The sequence below is a fragment of the Brienomyrus brachyistius genome, chromosome 9 (genome assembly GCF_023856365.1).
Source record: "Brienomyrus brachyistius isolate T26 chromosome 9, BBRACH_0.4, whole genome shotgun sequence".
In the NCBI taxonomy this organism is placed as follows: domain Eukaryota; kingdom Metazoa; phylum Chordata; class Actinopteri; order Osteoglossiformes; family Mormyridae; genus Brienomyrus; species Brienomyrus brachyistius.
In genome coordinates, this window is record NC_064541.1 from 22,542,648 (window position 1) to 22,563,262 (window position 20,615).

Below are 20,615 nucleotides of genomic sequence, written 5' to 3' on the forward strand. Positions count from 1 at the left end.
AACAACCAATCGGAAATAGTAAACGTTATAGCCAAATACATAAAAGCGTACTGAGTTAGACTGGTCCTGTAAAATGTTTCCATTTTTTTTAAATGAAATTTAAAAAGTGGGCAGACTCTAGCGGCATGTCTATCAAAAAAAGGCGCGGAACAGTAACATTGATAGTCGAAATACAATTTCGGCCTGAATGCATTAACATCGTACCAACAATGTTGTTTAAGTGAATTTTTTGATGAAGAACCCATCTGCGATAGATGACAGGCTCTTTGTAAATAGTATGCTTATGCTGTAATCACAATACTGGACTGGTGGGAAAGAAAATAGAAAATACTTTAACAATCTTCCTGGAGGGAGATTTTTTTTCATGCAATAAGTTTGTGTAATAAAGTTCGAGTATAAACAGTAAGATAGATATGGGGAACTGTTGCCCTTGAAATGATTAATGCTGTGGCCTTTAATTTTCATGGTCCAGGACTGTGGGTTATATTCTTGCTCCTGACTCGCTGTGTGTGGAGTTTGCATGTTCTTCCCATGTTACAGTTTAATTTTGTACATCAGGGTGAATTTTAACTGTAATTGTAATTGTATGTGTGTGTATATTGTGATGGACTGTCCTCTGCCTCGTGTCCTGTCCTTCCTGGGACAGACTCTAGGTTCATCTTGATGCTGTGTGACATCCTACTGAATCTTAGATGTATTATTTCATGAGCAGTTTCTCAATATATAGAATAGATATATAAAATAGATTCTCACAATTCTGCTGATGGATTTATCTGTATCTGTGCATATGCAGCATTATGTTTTTTGGGGTGCTGTGTGGTTCAGCGGGTTATTGGGTCTGTCAAAGGAAGGTCACCAGTTCAGATCCCATGGTCAGCAGAGTGATTTTACCTTTAGGCTAAGGAACACTGATGCTGTTCTCTGAAATGTAGATCACTTTAAAAAAAAAAAGAACCTGCTAAATAACTAAATATGTAAATATTTAATCAGGTTAATTCACTAGACTGCAGAATATAGTAGACGTCTACTATTATGTGCGTGATTCACAAGTGATTCAAAAGATCTGTCTTTAGCATTTAAGGAGATATGGTCCATCTGACTGTAATACAGTGGCCTCACATGTTCAGAGAAGTTGGTTTGACCTTTCAACCTTTCACCGCTCTTCTCTGTATGTATAGTTATCTTCCTTCTCTGTATGGGTAGGTATTTTCCCCAGGTCCCTTGATTTCAATGGATTGTGGTCTTCAAATAGCTTTCAGCATACGATTCTGTGCCCTGTGTGGCACTGGCATCCGTCTTCCAGGAGTGTAGCCTGTCTCGTGCCATTTACTTGCTGAGTCCGGCTCCGGGTCGTGCTGTGAATCTGTGGTGGATAAACGGTTATGGAAATAGGATGGATAATCAGGTTCATCTTTCTGGGAAAGCAGAGAGACCCTACGTTCATGTTTTGGAAGGTTCCATTTAAAGAAGTACCAGTTATGTAAGGTTCCTTGTTATCTTATTTACAGAGCTCTTTTGCCCATGTAAATTTATACTTTCCCATTCTTTTAATATAAACCTATTTGCTTTTTCTTTCTCTCTCTCTCTCCCTCCTGCTGCCATGCTCTCCTGTCTCAGTGAGTGTTGTCAATAATTGATGATTTTTTGCTGACTCAAAGGGTAACAGGTCTAAAATCAGATATTCACTTTGTTCCAGCTTTTTCTGCATATACCAATAATTGGCCTGCTACTATGTGTCTGTGCACATTGAACACATAGCTTGTTTGTTTATTTATATACCAATGCTAATGTATTTCTTATATATCTGTCTACATCTGCACACATCTCTCATGGAAGTGAAAAGGTTATTTGCGTCAGTCTCTCGAACAGCGGGATACATGGAAGGAAGTAGGGAGATTAAACGAGAAAAGAGACAGGGGGTAAAGGACAGAGATCGAAAGGGAAGGAGATATTTAGTCAGTATATGCAGTGACTGACTGGCTCACTAGACGTCACAGTGTATCAACACCGGCACAGGCAAATGGACAAGGAAAGAGGGGGCGAGAAGGTGCTTTCCAGAAAAAGAAGCTTCACTTTTGGGGCTTATGGCGGGTGAGTGAGACAACTATATTAAACAGACTAAAGGTTCCACCTTCATATTATCACCTTTGGTGATATTTTATAAGAATGTAGTCTATATGATCTTTGTGCTTCATGTCATGCACACTTGTAAAACAGAATAATTTGGTATTAATGTAATACACACTGGTTTAACAGTTGTTGCTACTTTGTCTACAGGGTCGACAAGTTCATTGGTACTGAAGAAGCACGGTAATATATGATCTCTCTCTACCTGTATCTACCTGTGTAGCTGACTGAGTGCCAGTATATATACAGGGCTTGTTGACCTTATAGCATGCATGTCTGTCTAATGGTGTCTCACACCAGATCGGAGTCCATACAGCACAGCATATTAGACATTCTTGATCCCCCCCCCAATGAGGCGAAACCTCTCCTTCCTGCTGCTTCCGGCCAGAGGGTAAGCTTCTGCTTTTTAACTGAGGATTCCACCACGTGAAACTACTTCTGTGTCGACTGACATTTGCTTCCTCCTCTTCTGGTCAAGGATGCCGAGCTTTTTGAGATAATTGAAAAACTTCAGGTAACTTATAACGATCTGCTATGAATTGGGTTTGTTCGGACCCTGGTAGCACTGGATCCCCTTTCCAATCAGTGATGCTTTCGTACCTTTTTCCATTAGGGAAGTCGGCTTGACGAGCAGCGCTGCGAATTCCCTCCTCCCGTGAAGGTAGGATCGTTATAACGAAACATTCAAGATGTCCAGCTCTGTGTGAGATGGTCATGCGTTCACTTGCAAGAACTTGATTCCAAAACCTTAAGTATGTTAGATTGCAGAGTAAATGGGTAGCAATGCTAAGATTTCCCACTTTTTTTTTCTTTAATCACAGCTTTTAAAAATTAGTGGGGTCCTCCCTTTGATCATTCCCCCTAAATGCGGAGGCTACTGGATAGATCCGCCTTTGGAGAAGTTCGCTGCCATTAGTCCCAGCTTATGTGAGCCAGGACAAGCTACAGAGAGTTACGACATCATGGAGAGAGACCTGGAAACGAAGATCTACAGAGAATGTTTCAGATCCAAAGTCAGTTCAGCGCTCTGATGTACTGATGCACACCAAAGTCCTGTAAGCCAACACATGCACTTCTTGACCAGATCCTCTTCCTCTTTCCTAGTATCATCACTCATTCACAGCAGTAGATACAGCTTTAGGATCCCTCATTCTCTCTGTCTGCTTGGAGGAGGAGGAAAAGAGAATTAGAGTCATACTGAGGTTTGTATTAATGCTCAACAATTGACAGTTATTTGCTGGCATCCTGTTAGGTTACATGATTTTGTGAAGATGTATAGATCTAATGGGCTACTGAATTAAAATCTTGTGTGATGTTAGTTGTTCTCTTTTGAATGATAAAAGGAGCTGCTTTGAGAGGGATCTTCACACCTGAATCTCTGTCTTGCAGAATGAAAGAATGCACACTGCATGGAGTTTTCTCTCTCTCTCTCTTCCATCGTTTCCCTAATGCTGTAGAGCTGGCTAAGGTACTTGAATATTTAGTTCTGCGTATAGTGACATTTCTACTATTAAGAAAGTTGCACTTTATTTAGCAGCTTGGTAAAAAGCATGTCTGATGTCTTTAAACAGTTACGGACTATGTAGATATTATTAAAAGCAACTCTTGTTTCTAAAATTAAGTTGTTTGTGCCTCCTTTGAATTCGTTAGCAATGCATTTCATTAGTGATTAAGAAAATTATACAAGACAAAAAGGTAAGTAAGACTAACAGTGACATTTGGCTCCTAGATGCTTTGCAATAACGTAACCGTGACCCGATTTGAACCGGTCAGCTACCTTAAGGTAAGTTTTCTTTCTTCGACAAGTACTCAACTTCCATTTTACATACATTTCAGTATCAGTTTACCTGTTTCACTAATTAAAAAATTAAACTAAATTTGAATATACAAGTCAAACTATACATCAACTGCAGACTATAAGTTTAATGGTGTTTTTTTTTATTAGTTTTCTTTTTCTGATTTGATAGTGTTTTGTTAAGAACTTACTTTCGTGTGTCTTCATTTCAGGCCCCGGAACTTATCACAACATTTGACGAGCACAGAGTGTCACAAAACTTCAAGTTTGGTGTTTTATACCAGAAAGAGGGACAGGTAAAACACTGAAGAATGCTGACTATAAAATGTGCAGGGCAACAGTAACAGAGTGTAAACTCTATCTTAGTTGTAATTAGATCCTGGATTTATTTGTGTCATTTGCTCTTGCGCACATTTCAGTTGACCTTTCACAACTCTGATGAACACCCTCGGTTTCAAACAACTTGTTTCAGAAGAGGTCAGAACAGCTCAGTTGTAGCTCCAGCGAGTAATTCGAAATCCACTTTGACAGATAAACAGGTATCACAGGGATGAAAAGCATCCTATATATATATATATATATATATATATATATATATATATATATATATATATATATATATATATATATATATATATATATATATATATAGTATGGTGAAATGAGCAAATGCCGGTGAAATGAGTAAAAGCTGTTAGCTTGCTGGAAGCATAAAAGGTAAAAAGGTTTGCAAAAACAACAAAAATCTAAATAGGGTTTAAATATTTCACAATGCTTTCGGACAAAGTAGCTGTTGGGTCTAGAATGACTTTCAGTTACCTTATTGAGTGTCACTGCAAAACAAATAAAATGCATGCCTCATTTATTTCCATTCAATGGTGGCGACAATGGCAGATATACTGTATGCTTAGATCTGACTTTTGATTATGACTTCATATAAGCCAGCAGTCTGCGGTAAATACATGTTGCAGATCCACACAGTGCTGTTAGAGGCATAGTGACTCATTCATTTCTCGCACACTTGCCGAAAAACATATTTCTTGTGAAGAGAAATATTTGCATTGATTAATATTATGGCTTCAGTGTCAATTAAAGCATCCCACTGCATCCATTCTCCTCAAGCATTCTGGATGTTGTAGCTTTGGTTACGTCCAACTGATACAAACCTTTCTTCTATTGTCCTTTTTATTGGTCTGTTGTTACTAGGCACATCTAGCCTTCCTGCTCTGTCCAAGCTCTCACGCCACTGTGTTTGTTGTGTCTCTCCCCCCCCCCCCTCCCCCACAACTGTTTCAGCTGACAGAGAAAGATATACTGAGCAACAATGACGAGAGTGAAGAGTTTCGGGACTTTCTTTCCATTCTGGGGGAGACAGTTAAGCTACAAGGCTTTACCGGGTAATGAATGGCAAATGCTGTAACATGCCGTAATCTCCAGTGCACCTGTTAACATAGAGTAGGTCTGCCAGGTTAATTGTTTCACCAGGCCTGTGGGATGCTGGCTAAGCTGTCCTCTGATGCCAAGCTCGCCTCATTCCTACTTCGCTTTGGAAAAAAGCCCAAGGCCATCTGTACTGGTTTGAGGTCTGCCAGTGGCTTAAACATTTGTGGATGATCATGGCTGACACATCTTAGCTATAATCTCTATTGTGAACATGTGATACTTGTTCATTTAGCTATGATGTCTGTTCCATTTTGTCTTCAGCCCCATGGGAAATCAATACCCCATTGAAAAGAATGAAGAATAACAGAACATTTTTGCTGAAAGGCATTCGTAAAATGTTCCTTTTGGCATATTATCACACTATAAAGAACCGTAGAAGTGAAAGTGTTACGGCAAGGTCCCATGTTGTTCTCACCAGATACGGCGGGGTATACAGGGAAGAGCTTTGTTGACCTTAATGGTTGTCTTTGTCTTATTTAGGTTTAGAGGAGGTTTGGATGTGTGTCACGGTCAAACAGGAAGTAAAGCCGTCTACACCTCCTTTTCTGGAAGGGAAATAATGTTCCACGTAGCCACAAAACTGCCTTTCACAGAAGGTGACACACAGCAGGTCAGTTGAGCTTTTACTGTTTTCATGGAATAAGGCTCAGTTTTAGATAAAACACACAATACAAAAATTTGACTCAACAAGTGTTGTCCTTTCTGTCTGTCAGCTGCAGAGGAAAAGGCACATCGGCAATGATATTGTTGCCCTGGTTTACCAAGAAGGTCAAGTCCCATTTGTTTGTGACATCATCAGCTCCCACTTCCTTCACTGCTTCATTGTTGTTAGGCGAGTTCAAGGAGAAGATGGAGCTAAGGAGGGAGGAAGGGGGCTGTTTCAGGTGAGAAGGTGCACAAACATTTTGAAATTTGTTTAGATGCTAGAATTAGGGCAGTGTGTAGTACAGTGGGTTAGTGCTATGTGCCCACATTAGGGAGGCTGTGGATTCAAATTCCATGGTTGGTAGAGGAGTCATATCAGCGTTGGGCCCTTGAGCAAAGCTCTCATCCCCAACTGCTCCAGGGATGGTGGCCGATCCTCTGACCTACAAGCTCTCCTCATTTGGACAAAAGGGCCTGGTAAATAAACAAATGCTGTGTTCATTTTTAAACAAGTTTCCCACATAATGCATACAAATGTGCATGGATTTAAAGGCAAGGTGCTGAAAACACCTGTAGAGAAAACTGTAAACACTTTCTTACCAAAAGGTGTGCGTCACAGCCAGGGAGGACGTGCCCCCGTTTGGCCCATCCCTCCCAGATCCCCCCACATTCACGGAGGTAAATATGAACATATTCAAAAGTAGGCCTTAAGTAACCTAAATTATTCAAATCCACTGGAGTCACGGTTGGTGACTCAATTATATAGAATTATTCCCAAACCTTCCAAACTCTTAACATCAACTAATAAGACAAAATTCTCTCTTTCTGTTTTCTCTTAGTCTTCTCAACTGAGAGAATTTCTCCTTACCAAGCTCATCAATGCAGAGATATCCTGTTATCAGGCTGCACGATTCAATAGACTGGAGGTAAAATGGAAAATGAAGATAATATTTCCTGCCTTTCTATATCTCCAGTGAATCAGACAGAAACTGCAATAACGCCCAGGATGGTCATCTGTCTAAGTCTATCTTACCCACTCTTAGCTGCGCACGCGTTCATCGCTTCTTGAGGGACTCCGATCAGAACTGAGCGCCCAGTCGCAGTGCATGCTGGGGGAATCGCCCCCTCAGGCCCTCTCGCAGCCTGAAAGCGGTCGCACAGGATCAGAAGGAGGTGGCGGCTTCATCGAAAACTTCAAGGTTGAGTGATTCATTCTGACTGCCTCCATGTGATTTTAACCTGACCGCTGCTTAAAGTCCTTCTATGCTGCTTGATCTCAGAGAGCCATAAGGGTACGGAGCCACTCCTTTGACAACCTGGGGGTCCCAAAGAAGATAGTAGGAGGAAGTGCACAGAAGTCCAGGGCAACTCATATGGTATGAGTGCATCTGTCACCATGCACGCAGGACGTTTGTGGTATCATCATACGGTATTATGGACCAATGGGAAGGGTGGGGTTTTACACTGTTAAAAGTTACATGCAAATACTGCAGCCATTCATGCACCGTAAACTCAAATTAATTGCTTTTTAGATCATTAATCCCTCACTTGATGATTCCTTTCCAGAATTCATGTTCAACAGAAAAAGAGGGAGAAAGGTGAGAACCATAATGTACAATTTCTTCTGGGACAATGTTGATGTGGAATTTAAAGGAAATTGTCATAAAAATGAAATTTCAGTCTGCTTTTATTTAAGATTCCTGCAGTATAAATCCCTGCGGACCTTTGGTCTTACAGATCTCACGCTTAGTGTAGCCAAGCCAACTTTGGCATCGTAATCTGCACTATTTCTTGACGAGCAGATGTACTGACGTTCATGATATGCCTCGTGTTTCAGTGAGTCCGCAAACAAGCAGTTGGGAAGCCACGTTCAGGTCAATGAGAGCCCCGGCTCTAAGGATACTAAAGATCAAAGCAGCCCGCAAGAAGATGTGTAGCCAGGAATATGTGTAGCTCTTCTATTTTGTTTCATCTGTCATCACCCAGATGGATTTCGCATTGAGCCCTACAGTATGTATGCCGCAAAAATACATTGTAACTCACAGTATTTAAAGATTTGAGTCATTCATCTGCAATTCGATGAATTGATAATTATTAAATGTATTACTAATTAATAATACAATTTCTGCATTGAAATTCAAGGAATATCAAGTTTATAATAAATGTCACTGGTTTTTATTTTCAAAATATGTGTATTTTACCTTAATTGTTACTTCTTTTAATGTAAATGTTTACAGTTGAACGCAGGCATGGCATGCCAAGGTAAACAGTGCTTCGGTAACATGCACAAATCCCTCTTCATACATTATAACTGGAAATCCTTCTGTGAAACACGACTGTCATGTAAGTTAACTGAATGGTAATTCAACCCTAAATTCATGCTGTTTAAGTCAGATGGTTAGATATGCAGAGTCTGATGTTGTGATTTATAGACCTCTTGTTTTTTCTATAATGAAACCGACTCCAATTCATGTACAGAAATAAGAAATACTAACAAATAAAAGGAAAGAAAACAAAACATACTGGACAAGGGGCTGGAAAACATTGATGGATGAGTGTATGCTTACTGTATATAGTGGCCACGGTGATACGGTCTCTAGATTTATCAAGGTTTCAGACAAATCTGGGACTTTCCAACAATCGAGTGGCTATCAGTATTTTATTTAAAAACTTCAAAAATCAATTTTAATAAGGCCGTTATTTTTTTCTTTCCTTTTTTACTTTGTACTATATAGCGTCTAGTACATCTTACCGTACACCTCTAGCACCACGGTTCAAATCTGTGCCTTGAATCCATTAATTGGGTGTTAACTGTGTGTCTTCCCCATCCTGCGTTATTCCATGCCTTGTGGGTACGGACGGATTTTCCACTTTTTAAAATTTTATTTTGACGGCATTTGGCGACTGCAGGCGATTTCCCATTGCAAACTGTGGGCAGCATTACCTGGCAATTTACAGTTTTGTGTTTTAAAAGAAATAAATTAAATTATTACAAAAAGATTCACGTGTAAAGTGTGCCATTGAATTACTACGATAAATGATTGTTTGCGTTAGTTTGTAAACAACAATCGCAGCAACGGAATTGCATACGGTAAAGAACTGAACCAATTTCAAAGGGTCATAACAGCAGCTACTTCAGAAGTTTATCGCGAGTGCTGTGTTGTGAGATTTGCTACCTTAACCTGCCAAGGGTACACAGCATTTTTATTGATGTCATATACAAACATTTAACATTGTACAAAGTACAGGCATCTACGTGTTATTTGCATACCATCGAAAGATCTGTCCCGTACTTTATTATAGCCCTGGAGGTTAGCCAGCAACAAACCACAGCATTTCAAACAGTAAGTCAGCGGCTGCGGAGCCGAAATTGAGGCAGTATCGCTCGTTATTCGTCTGTGATGAGTCTAATGGAAAGGAAATCTTATGTAAAGCGATACAACTGTACGCGTGGACCGTTAGTGACAAACATATATCTGTAATTAGTAATCAGCCGGCAATCAGAAAGTGAGCTACAACTCCTAAATGGGTTATATAATGCAAAGGATGAATTATAATCGTTTGCGCATGTTGACCATTTTATTTAATCATAAAAAATGTGTCTTTCCTTGACTCACCAGCGATCGTTTCTCAAGGAGAAAACCGCATTGTGATAGTGTACAGGAAGAGGCGCCCGTAGTCCAATCCGTTCATATCCGGGGTAACCTTTGGTACCGTCTTCTCTCACAAGTACGAGTTAAGTAAGTATAGACAAACAGCGACTTTAATGCGTTAAACATAGTAATACCACATGGTAAAACACAAAAAAAGTACATTGCATTGCTACGTTAAGTGATTTAATGTTTGCACGAAACGATACTGTTAGGTATAGTTACAGCTGCGAAGGATAATACTTCAGCAAGAGATGATAACATTGTTTAAAGGCGCATTCATATATATAGAATTTACATTAGTACCTGTTACATACTCTAAAATCATTTCCAGATAATGGCTTCCCGGAAAGTAATCGAGCTGTTTTATGATGTCGTCTCCCCTTACTCCTGGCTGGGATTCGAGGTTAGTGTTTGTCTTTGTTGGCAGGTGAATATTCAGAAAATGATGAAACGAAATGTCAAATTTTAATATGTTTTGTTTAGACATTAATTTGACGATCAGTTAGTTTTAAAGGTTTTTTTTGTTTCTTCCTGTAGGTTCTCTGTCGATACAGAGCTGTTTGGAACATTGACCTTAAACTTCGCCCTGCATTTTTAGGAGGGGTCATGAAGGGGTCCGGTAAATAGCGATATTTGAACATTTTAACTTTGCAGCAGGTAGAGGAGTGTAAACGAAAATGAATAATAATAATAATAATAATAATAATAATAATAATAATAATAAAAAAATAAACGCATTAGTAGCTATTACAGTCTGTTGATGCATTGTAAGGTTCACTGTATAAACATAACATGTTGACTTCCGTTTATGGCCTTCCACAGGCAATAACCCCCCTGGGTTAATCCCTAACAAGTTTCACTACATGGGAACAGACCTACTTCGGCTGGCTGAGTACTTTACGGTTCCCCTTAGTTTTCCTACCGATCCTGCTGAGGTCATGTTCCGGAAGGGTACCCCACTTTTCCTCTTCATTTTATGTACCACTATTACTACAACTAATAATAATAATAATAAGATGAAGAAGAAGAATACCAATGCAACAAATGTAATTTGTGTGGTCATTATTTATGGGTTGTTAATTAAAAATAACAAAACTATCGTTTTTAGTCCTGTTTTCTTAGCTGGATGATGATATAGGTGTACAAACTCTCCTGGAAGTACGGAAGTTCCGTTAGTGGTATCCAGCTGAACTCGGTCTGATTCCTTTCTGTACCTGGGTCGCCAGGTTCACTTGCAGCTATGCGCTTCGTAACTGCTGTGGGAGAGAGATACGGAGCTGATGAGCCGAGTGTGGAGAGAGTCTCCAGGGAGATGTGGATGAGGATCTGGTGTCGAGACGAAGACATCACCCTGCCTGCCTCGCTCTCTCAGGTGCCAGTTGGAGCAGTATCTTCATCGCTGCTGCTGTGTAAATCTCTGCAGGCCCTTTATCTCATTTTTGTCATTTTAACTCCAGGCTGCGATGAAGGCAGGAATTTCTGCTAGGGAAGTGGAGGAGCTTTTGCAGTTGATGGCCTCTGAGAAGATCAAGGACAAACTGAAGAGCGTAACCCAGGAAGCACTGGACTATGGGGTCAGTTTGAAATGATGTCAGTTTTGACAACTGTTGTCTCACATCATGCTGATATTTACTTTTACAGGCTGTGCTGTGTGGCCCACATGGGATCCTTGCACCAATCAAATTGCTGGAGTGGGCGGGGACTCTGATAAACAAGGGAATGTTTTTCATTATTGTTCCGCAGTGCATCGCTGTATCTAGTGTCATATGGTGAGGGATCAGCCATTCAACATTGCATCAGATAGAGAGGGCAATAACATGTTTCAGGACCATAAATATTAAAGCAGGTAAGTACATACTTACAGGGGTGTTTCTAGCTATTGAAGTCAAGTTTACCTGGGGTTTGGCTTTTTGATTTTTTTTTGGAAGGAAGATTGGCATTGGGGCTAAAATACTCGAGGCTCGGCTTAAAAATACTGATCAGACCTAACGATGCCCATGCGTACTTATTGGGTTGCTAGTTATACGATTTCACTATACAGTAAATTGACTGACTTGACTCATGTTTGTGATTGACTGCCAAATAAATGTATTAAATAAATGTGTCCCTGTATGCCTTTATAAATATATACTCTTCTCAAACTCTTTTATCTAGTCATTACATTTGGGTGCTGAATGACAGCTTGTGGCTTGCAGGTTATGCTCTGTGCCTACGATCAGAAAGTTGCAGTTTCAAATTCCCTAGCTGGTGAAATGATATCACCACTGGGCCGCTGAGCAAGGCCCCTAACCCCCAGTTACTCCAGGGAGACTGTATGACCCTGCTCTTTGATCCTTACTTGTACATCACTTTGGACAAAAATGTCTTGTAAATGAATGTGCACCTTGTGTCACAAGAACCTGTCTCAGTGCTGCTTATCTCTGATGTTGTTGAGGTTGCCTCAGCCATGTTTCTGCTGTAGGCCTTTGGCTTTCCCCTCATCGTGTGTCACGTAGACGGAAAGCGGGAGATGTTTTTTGGATCTGACCGATTCGAGCTCATGGCCCACTGCATAGGTGATTACCCTGAAATCGTCACTCAGTTTGTTTCTCGTCACATTGTCACTTTCTTAAGAGGTCAGTCATCCGAGCATCCTTGACATTAGTGAAGTTCTCTGGAGTACAGTTACAGAACTGCTATTGTTACGGAAATTTTAGTAACTCGGTGACATTACTGATTTCAGAGTAATTAATTTGAAATGAAAGCAAGTCACTGAAACTCACTGTATTCGGAAATGCAAATAGTGATAATTTGTTTTTAAATAGTGCCGAGTAAAATTCCAGGTTCAAATTATTTAAACAAAACATGCCTCAATTTTTCTAAGAAATCAAAAATTGATATTACGTAAAACCTGACTCGTCACATCCTACACTATGTTAAATTTACTAACTGCATTTAATGTAGTGAAAATTGGTAAGTGAAATTTTTGAATGTGCTCTTAAACTTGAAAGACATTCCGGTAAAGATAATTTTTTTATTTAATTTAATCATTTCATTTCATCCATATCTCAGGACTCTAACATATTCTCATGTTCATGGTATTTATTTTTTCTTAAATTAATGTTATCTCCCTGAATATGTAACCATGTTTAGAAATGCTCTGGCTGCCTTACACATGTTTAGCAGAACCTATCTGCTGAAGGACAGGAGCGCTGCACCCAGTGTGTCATCACATGGCCACCATATCCCATCCTTCTTTTTCAGGAGAGAAGTGGTTGGGACCTCAGCCGATAAAGCTCACTGCTAAAGTGTGAAACCGCTTCTTCCACAGAGATGCAAATAAATGGCTGAAATAAACGCATCTGTGGGGTTTTATTTGCTGTACCTGTGATGTAAACCAGCTGACCGAGCCTGGCATGGCCACAGCGATGAAGGACAGTGATGGAGCCAGAATTTCAGGTTTAGGTGTGGGAGCTGCTGTAGGGCTATGAAAAGATGAACGGAGAGAGGCAGAAGACGTCAGGTAGGCTGAACAAAAGGAGCTATGTACATAAACAGGAGTGGAAGGACCTGTTTAGCCAAAGTAGGAGAGAGAGAGAGGAGGCTTAATGCAGTTAGACTGGAAACCGTAGAGAAGGATCATATAGAGTATGAAAGCGAGTATTCTTGGGAGACTCTGACCTGGAGCCACTCAATCTGACTGGATCCCAGAGTTATAAGAAATCCAAAGGACATGGACTAAGAGTGAAGGAAGCTGGAAATCAGTGAGCAGATGAAGGTGGACCTGCTGGAAGGGTGAACGAAAGGAGTGAGTCAGCTGCGTGGCGCAGACTAACAGACAGAAAGAGGCCGGTAGGAGCGGTGTCAGTTACGCGAGAAACTTGACATGTCACTTGTAGCTAAAAACGACTGTCATTGTCATGGGGAGCCAGTGCAATAAAAACAGAGTTTAACCACTCTTCCCTTTAAACAGAGTAATCATTAAATTTTAAAGGTATAGATTTTTTACAACAGTATTTTGGGTAAGCTGATTGCGGGTGTGTTCTGTAAGTGTGTAGTGGTCCTTTGAATAGAATTACATATATATATTTGTGTGTGTGTGTGTATGTATGTATAGTATTAATTTAAATTTTACAAATACAGGGAATGGCTGAGTTGCCCCTGAGGAGAAGACTTATGTCACTGTTAATTTGCATGTTTTAGCACTAAACTGTGTTTTTATTATTATTCTGAGCAAAAATACACTTACTAACCAGATAAATAGCTTTTTACTTATACTTTTTTGACTAACACTTTTGCACAATACTGTCTGTGTGTATACACACACGTATAAATATATAAATGAAAAATGTAACACATAATATGTATGTGTGCTTCCTGTTCAGTAGCATTTGCAAGAGTGCATAGTTTGCCAAAGGGGGAAATGTGGTAAAACAGGTTAAAACTATGCCACAGATCACTAAGGAAGGCCGCATTAGTTAATCCCCTAACTTAAAACATACTGTGGCATTTTGGGAAAATATCCCCTGGCAATGGCCGCCCTGTTCCACGGCCTGCTTGTGTTCTGTCATGATGTGGGCCAGAGAAAGAGGTTATGCTGTTACCCAGCAGGTACCCAAAGGTGCCCCCCCTCCACCCCCCGAAGTTTACGCTGGAGTATCATAGTCTGAACAAGATTAGTATCCAGGAAATCAGTTTGTGTACAGTTTCCTCACACTGCTCATGTCCGTATTTTGTGGTATCTACTCCTTTTTCTATTACTCGACCTATTTCCTTTGCTCAAATAGAACTTAAAATGATGTTGCTGATGTCTCCTTACCTGTGTCTGTCCGGGTCTGGGTGACATGAAGCTGCACTACTGGACACAGGTCACACTGCAGGTTCAGTTATTTTAAGGGGGACATCAATAGCAGAAATAAAACCTTCAATATCAGCTGTATGATTAAACAGTCCATCAGAAGCGACCCTTTGAATGGCTGAGCAAAGTCTGAATGCGTTATGTATTTAATCAAGGCAGTGGCTCTGGCGTATGTAAATATATACACACTTACCCATAATGCACCTGTAAGGCATGTGTGGTTCCAAATAGGTATGGTGACCACTTGTCTATTAATGGGAATTCTGGTATTTAATGTTGCAAACATCTGCTACTCTCTGTTTTTCATTGCACATATACCATGCGTTAATTTATTTTTATTCATTTCCTCACAGATATTCTGTTTCCAGAACATGCTATTTGGGCAATGTGTATTTTTTAAACGTGTTTGCACTATATTTATTTGGCTGCACTGTGTGTGCTCTCTTTCTCTTGTTTTGCTTGCTGCTGAATGCACTAAAATGTTCCCTGTCATCAACAGAGTATATTTTGTTTTATTTGCTGCATACAACCATTAAATGCAGTCCTCTGTTTTACTTCTAGGATGGCGTCCTATAATGCAGGTTACCAGTGTCAATATGGGGACAGTCTCTGCAGTGAGTCTTAATTAGGTCTTTTTCTGACTTGCTTTTGTCTGTGGTTTTCTCACTGTTTCACATTAATATTTGGTCATTTGCAGAGGTGGGTAATTCAGGTTCAGAGAGTAAAATTCCAGACCAAGAATTTGTTTCAACCAACAAGTTGAGCATAAAGTGTCACAGTGAACGAGTACTCAGCTGGCTGGTGGAAACAAAATCTTGGTCTGGATTTTTAGTCTCTGGAGCTGAACTACCCACCTCTGGTCATTTGCACGCTCTACTGTCTGTCATAAGACGCCCCCTTCCTATGAACCACATTGGCCTTCTCTAAGGATACAGTCCCCTCCAACTTGCCGCTAACTGCTCCACTAACTGCTTCGCCTGCAGTGATCCGCGTGTACGAGCAGGAAGTGATCGTGGTGCCCATCGTGCTCCTCATGAGCTTCCTGGTGACTCTTATCTTCCTGCTGCTGCTGCGTTTCTGCCCCGAGAAAGTAAACCGGCAGCAGCGGCACAGCCACACCAACGGCCTCCAGCGGCAGCGATCCAGGAGGGAACGGCAAGGCATTGATGGTGAGGGAGCCTGCGAGTGCCAAAAGTGGGGAAAATTTAATTTAGTGTTAACAATTTAACACTAGAATATATACAAATGAACAGTAACAATAAAAAAATTTGCAAGAATTTCTTCTGTTCTCCAAATTACTGGCATCTTATTTGATGGCTAGATGAACATCACTTCAGTCCCGAAGTCTCTTCTCAAGGGCATCCTAGCAATACCATGTACGCATTCAATCAATTAACTTAATTAGTTCAATAACTTGATGAGGTATTGATTAGCCAAACATAATATGCTTCTGGTCGGGTCAGCAAATATATGGGTATATTGGATGGTTGCTGTAAATATGTTTACCGTCTGTAACTCAAAAAGTACTTCATGTCACTAACAATGCAAAATTTGTGGGTTCAAATCCCAGGGGGCACACAGGAAATCATAATCCTTCCCTCTACTGCAAGTCACTTTGGATAAAACACTCATCATAGCTTTGCACCCACATGTAAATCTGTTGAGCATCATTGTCTTTGACTGCCTAAGACTTTTGCACAGTACTGTATTTGCTTACTAAAGCAGTGAATACAGCCATCAGAACTGCACGATTGTCCACATAGCAGTGTCTTTAGCGTTCTCCTGTCTGTGTCTACAGCTCCCATAGGACTGAATCCTCTGGAGCATGAGACCATCGCTCTGGATGGCCCAACCTACTCCACCTTCATTCTGCCCCCTCAGTCAGACCCCACCCCGCAGCCTGTCCTCCCAGAGTTGCCTAGACAGAGACTACCTGAGTCTTTCAACAAGATCTCCACTCTGCCATTCACTTTCTCGCTGAACGCAGATGAGTGTGTCTCTCTGTACCGAGCCAGGATGGACGACAGAGATGTCGTTCTAAGAGTCCTCAACGGTAACCACTGCCGTCTCTGCGCTCTCTCTACATTCTTCCTCCCCAACTAGCTCTGCCACCGGCAAGCCAGCTTTTGAATATGAACCTGAATCGAAACAAATTCACTTTCAAAAATAGACTGAAGGTGCATCCATCACCAACATTACGCACCCCTTTCTCTCCCTGCACCATCCCTCTCCTCCCCAGATTCTGCTAGTGCCAGTGAACGGCAGAACTTCCAAGGCTTTACCTCCTTTCTGTGGCAGCTGGGCTCGCACCCGTTCCTGCCCGCTGTGCTGGGCACTGTCACGCTGCGCGCCCCGCTCATCACTGTTGTGGAGGAGCTGACCAACCGGGATCTCCTGGGCTTCCTCTGGAGGTGTCGGCAGGTGGGGGCAGGGTTCGGGGGAGCCGAGCGCACGTGCCAAACTGTCTCTGTGTCCGAAAGGAGCATACATACCGAGTTGTCGTTGACAGGATAATGTGAGTCATGAGGCCCCTTGTGATCTGACAGAGAAGCGTATATTCACCATGGCAACCCAAGTGGCATCTGCTCTGGTGAGTCCCACCCCCTCCAGCCCCCTGGGAGCTGAATGGTGCCCGAGCCACCCTGAATTCTGGCTTAAATTCTTCCCAATCCAGGATCACCTCCACAAAAAGGGTGTTGTCCATGGAAACCTTGGGGCCCGGAGTGTGCTTGTGGGCCGGGATATGACCGTAAAACTGTGGGGACTGGGCACAGCATACAAGAAAACGCAGGGTATTCCACCCCCGAATACTAACGGGATTAAAAAATGGCAGGCTCCTGAGGTGCTAGCCAGGAGGAGCGCCTCTACTCACAGTGACATGTAAGTGGCTGAAGCGGTGAGCAAGAATGGCATCGTTGACAGTAAGCTAGGCTGGGAGTCTGCAGTAATAACACAGTGCCATTTGCCCCCCAGCTGGTCTTTTGGCATCTTGCTGTATGAAATGGTGACTCTTGGTAAGTTAAATGTCCTTTTTCTCAGTGTTACAGGGGTTGAGGTGTAATATATCAGAGCATAATGAACCCAAATTAATCCATGAACTTGAAAGTTGAAATATGACATTGACTTGTGACTCCTTTAACTGGGAAACACAAACGCGAGTGTAAAACTAAAGGGTAATGCATTGTAGGTAAATGGTCATATGGCCAAAAGTATGTGAACATCCCAGTTAATCAGAGGAATTTCTTGTTTAATCTACACCTACTGCTGACACAGATGTATAATCAAGCACACAGTTATGCAATCTTCTGGAACAATCATCAGCAGAAAGGGTGGTTGTTGTACAGGGGAGATTAGTGACTTTCCACTTAGTACTATCATAATACGCCATCTTTCCACATCTTTCCAAGAAGTCAGTTCACCAGATTTGTCCTGCTAGAGTTACCCTGGTGGGCTGTAAGTGAGGTGATTGTGGAGTGGAAACATCTGAGAGTGAGTTCAGCTGTGAAGTGGTCAGTCACACACAGAGAGTGACCTGATCACCCAGCATCGTTAATCACCCTGAATGGCAGCAAATCCCACCAGCAATGTTACAAGCTTTTATTGGGAAGCCTTCCCAGAAGAGCACAGGATATTACAGCAGCAAAGTGTGACCAACTTCGTATTAATATGAAGGTTTTGGAATGAGATGCTAGTCAAACTGGTGTCCACATGCTTTTGGTCATATAGTGTAAAGTTTACATATTTTGAATGAATTTGCCGAATTAAGGCTAAAATGTATATTGAGCATCTCAGTAATGCAGTGTTTCTCAAACCAGTCCTCGGGGGTGCCAAGACAGTCCACATTTTTGCTCCCCGGTAGGGAGCAAAAACATGGACCGTCTGGGAAACACAGCAGTATTGTCAATAATGATGCTGCTCAAATGGCCTTATGAATGGGATGGACATTTATAGGGTTAGGGTTGACTCACTGGGCATAGAGTCATCTGTGTAAGAGGTACAGGGTGCTAAAAGCGGCATGTTTCCAAATGGTTGTGGGTAATTGCTTTAATAATCTGAGGAATTATTTCCAAGTATAGCTTTGTGTGTAGAACAAGCCTGAGAAAAATTTAATCTTAAATGTGATGTAGGCCATCAGTGATGGCCTGTGATGATGCATAATGGAGCGTATTTGGGTGTGATGCTGTGAAAGACTTTCTCACAATGCTGGTGACAAGGAGCTGTTGCTTGCCATCATCCTGTCACAGGGGACGCCCCGTTCGCAGACGTGGCAGTAAATGAGCTCCTGCAGCAATTGCAGAGAGGGAGGACTCTGAAGAGGCCAGCCCACTGCCCCAGCTCACTGTAAGTAGTTAATTCCCCCCGCCCTGGCATACAAACCATATATGTTTTAGGTTTTCATGTCTAGGTGTAGACTGAAGTGGCTGTTGTCTATCCTTCACCATGCTTAAGGTCAGGACCTTAGGTGAATACGAAGACCATTGTGGTACATATTACCACAAATAGCATTGTCCCGAAGACATATATAATGACAGATTCTGTTACCTTGCCTTTTTTAGTTACTCCATCATGAAAGCCTGTTGCCAATGGAAAGAGCAGGACCGTCCTTCACTGGCTGAACTGAGCCGCAAGCTCCAATCTGGAGAGAAGTCTGCCAATGACCGGGCCGTCCTGCGAGTACCTGAGCCAATCAACATCGAGCGCTACCTGCAGGAGGCCGGATATGCAGAAGATAACAGCTACAGTGTTCTTTGATAGATGCTAGTACTTAATCTTTCACACAAAAGGAATAAGGACTGTTATTAACAGATTTGGATGGGCATGTAAGTAAATGTATGTATGTAGGTGTTGTCAGGGTTACAAATTCCGTGTAATATAAGATTAATTATATAATATTGATATTTTATGATGTTATGAAGAATTATTGCTATATATGTTCCCTGGTTAGTCACCTGTGACATTTTTCCCCTTTTAAGAAATTCCAGCAGTTGTATGCCGCTAAATGTGTTCTTGCTCCTTATTTCAGACTGATCTTAGTCTGAACTGTAGATTAGTTGCACACTTGCAGGTTGTGACAGCAGCATGTTTGTTGAAGTTAGGGATAGGGTCTGGGTGAAGCAGGGCTTTGCGTATATTCCAGCATGTACCCACGGCTGAGGGTCACTAAGCAGGTAGCCTGTTTGGCTACCTTGCTGATTGCATTGACATGTCCTACTGAATGTGTAACATGTCCCTCCTATTAATGAGCTACAATAAATAGAAATCGTCCATCATGCTCATTTTCTAAGTATTGGTAATGATATTGCAGCAGCATATTGGCTCTGTTTGTCTAATATTCTTTTATAAAACAATGGTACAATTAGTCATAGGTTAGGATAGCCAAAGCAGACTAATGACTGCATACAATAGAAGTCTCAGATCTGCTGCTAGCCCCTGATTGTGTGTCCTGTCAATAAAGATTTTTAAAGTTCAGGTTAAGCCCACAAACTGCTAGTTATGGGATGCAGTGCAGGGGTCCAGATGTGAGCAGTGTGAATCGGTACGCTTGTACAACTTTTTATGCTGCTAGTGCTTGAAGTATTACTAAAATGAAGACAGCATGAGAATGCACATGTAATAAAAATGATTTTAAAATGCTTGAATATGTGGACTAAATCTCTCATCTATGGTTTAAGGGCTTAAAAACATCCTGTTAGGCATAATATCCATTAATAGTCCTTTATTTCTAGAGCCATAAGCAGTAGGCTAATCAACGTGTAGATACTTTAGCAGAAGATTAACAATGATAGTTTTCATAGATCAAAACTGCAAGAATAACAAAATACTGTTTTAGTAGATTAAAATGGCTATAAACCAGACCTCAATTGTGTGTGAAAAAAAAAGTAATTCACTCATACTTTTCATTCCAGTCTATTTGGAATCACAATTGTCTGTCCACCAGTGTAGAACAAAAACTTCACATGGAATGATGGACAATGTAGTTCACTGTATGCTTTGGAACAGAGGAACCTGGTATTGCTATTTTTGAACTCTAATACTATGTTACTTCACTAAAACACCACTGAAACAGTGAAAAGGCAACTCTCTGACATCAGATGTTGTTTTAGGTAACTAATGA

General features: G+C 41.2%; 2 protein-coding genes and 1 long non-coding RNA gene across 7 annotated transcripts; 2 read left to right on the top strand and 1 right to left on the bottom strand.

Moving 5' to 3' along the window:
- Positions 1-1,959: 1,959 nt before the first annotated feature.
- On the top strand, positions 1,960-9,754 carry rap1gapl (RAP1 GTPase activating protein-like). The gene is made up of 21 exons (XM_049026573.1): positions 1,960-2,091; positions 2,278-2,310; positions 2,428-2,518; positions 2,606-2,641; positions 2,741-2,788; positions 2,949-3,140; positions 3,232-3,329; positions 3,517-3,595; positions 3,857-3,910; positions 4,135-4,218; positions 5,219-5,319; positions 5,846-5,975; positions 6,079-6,249; positions 6,617-6,688; positions 6,850-6,936; positions 7,054-7,209; positions 7,291-7,386; positions 7,577-7,608; positions 7,848-8,020; positions 8,248-9,101; positions 9,631-9,754. Exons 1-19 carry the CDS (start codon positions 2,021-2,023, stop codon positions 7,945-7,947), a joined length of 1,731 nt encoding a protein of 576 aa, XP_048882530.1. The 5' UTR covers positions 1,960-2,020; the 3' UTR covers positions 7,948-8,020; positions 8,248-9,101; positions 9,631-9,754.
- On the bottom strand, positions 2,505-14,634 carry LOC125749382 (uncharacterized). The gene is made up of 4 exons (XR_007399864.1): positions 14,462-14,634; positions 9,628-13,127; positions 2,728-3,290; positions 2,505-2,614 (listed from the first exon to the last, which is right to left on the bottom strand). It is a non-coding gene; the product is annotated as an uncharacterized LOC125749382 (long non-coding RNA).
- styk1b (serine/threonine/tyrosine kinase 1b) lies at positions 11,125-20,139 on the top strand. 5 transcript variants are annotated; one of them, XM_049026592.1, is made up of 10 exons: positions 11,125-11,237; positions 15,062-15,114; positions 15,484-15,669; positions 16,299-16,553; positions 16,740-16,921; positions 17,010-17,090; positions 17,175-17,380; positions 17,474-17,514; positions 18,745-18,841; positions 19,057-20,139. In XM_049026592.1, exons 1-10 carry the CDS (start codon positions 11,233-11,235, stop codon positions 19,250-19,252), a joined length of 1,302 nt encoding a protein of 433 aa, XP_048882549.1. In that variant the 5' UTR covers positions 11,125-11,232; the 3' UTR covers positions 19,253-20,139. The 5 variants fall into 5 exon arrangements, with proteins under 5 accessions (XP_048882549.1, XP_048882553.1, XP_048882550.1 ...); XM_049026596.1 differs by lacking the exon at positions 11,125-11,237 and adding an exon at positions 13,037-13,165; XM_049026593.1 differs by lacking the exon at positions 11,125-11,237 and adding an exon at positions 13,226-13,494.
- The last annotated feature ends 476 nt before the right edge of the window (positions 20,140-20,615 follow it).

Coding starts and splice junctions, on each gene's coding strand:
- rap1gapl (XM_049026573.1), top strand. CDS start 2,021: ATGGACAAGGAAAGAGGGGGCGAGAAGGTGCTTTCCAGAAAAAGAAGC. Junction 2,092..2,277: donor ACTTTTGGGGCTTATGGCGG/GTGAGTGAGACA, acceptor CTTTGTCTACAG/GGTCGACAAGTTCATTGGTA. Junction 6,689..6,849: donor ATCCCCCCACATTCACGGAG/GTAAATATGAAC, acceptor GTTTTCTCTTAG/TCTTCTCAACTGAGAGAATT.
- styk1b (XM_049026592.1), top strand. Junction 16,554..16,739: donor CGTTCTAAGAGTCCTCAACG/GTAACCACTGCC, acceptor TCTCCTCCCCAG/ATTCTGCTAGTGCCAGTGAA. Junction 17,091..17,174: donor CCCAAGTGGCATCTGCTCTG/GTGAGTCCCACC, acceptor TTCCCAATCCAG/GATCACCTCCACAAAAAGGG.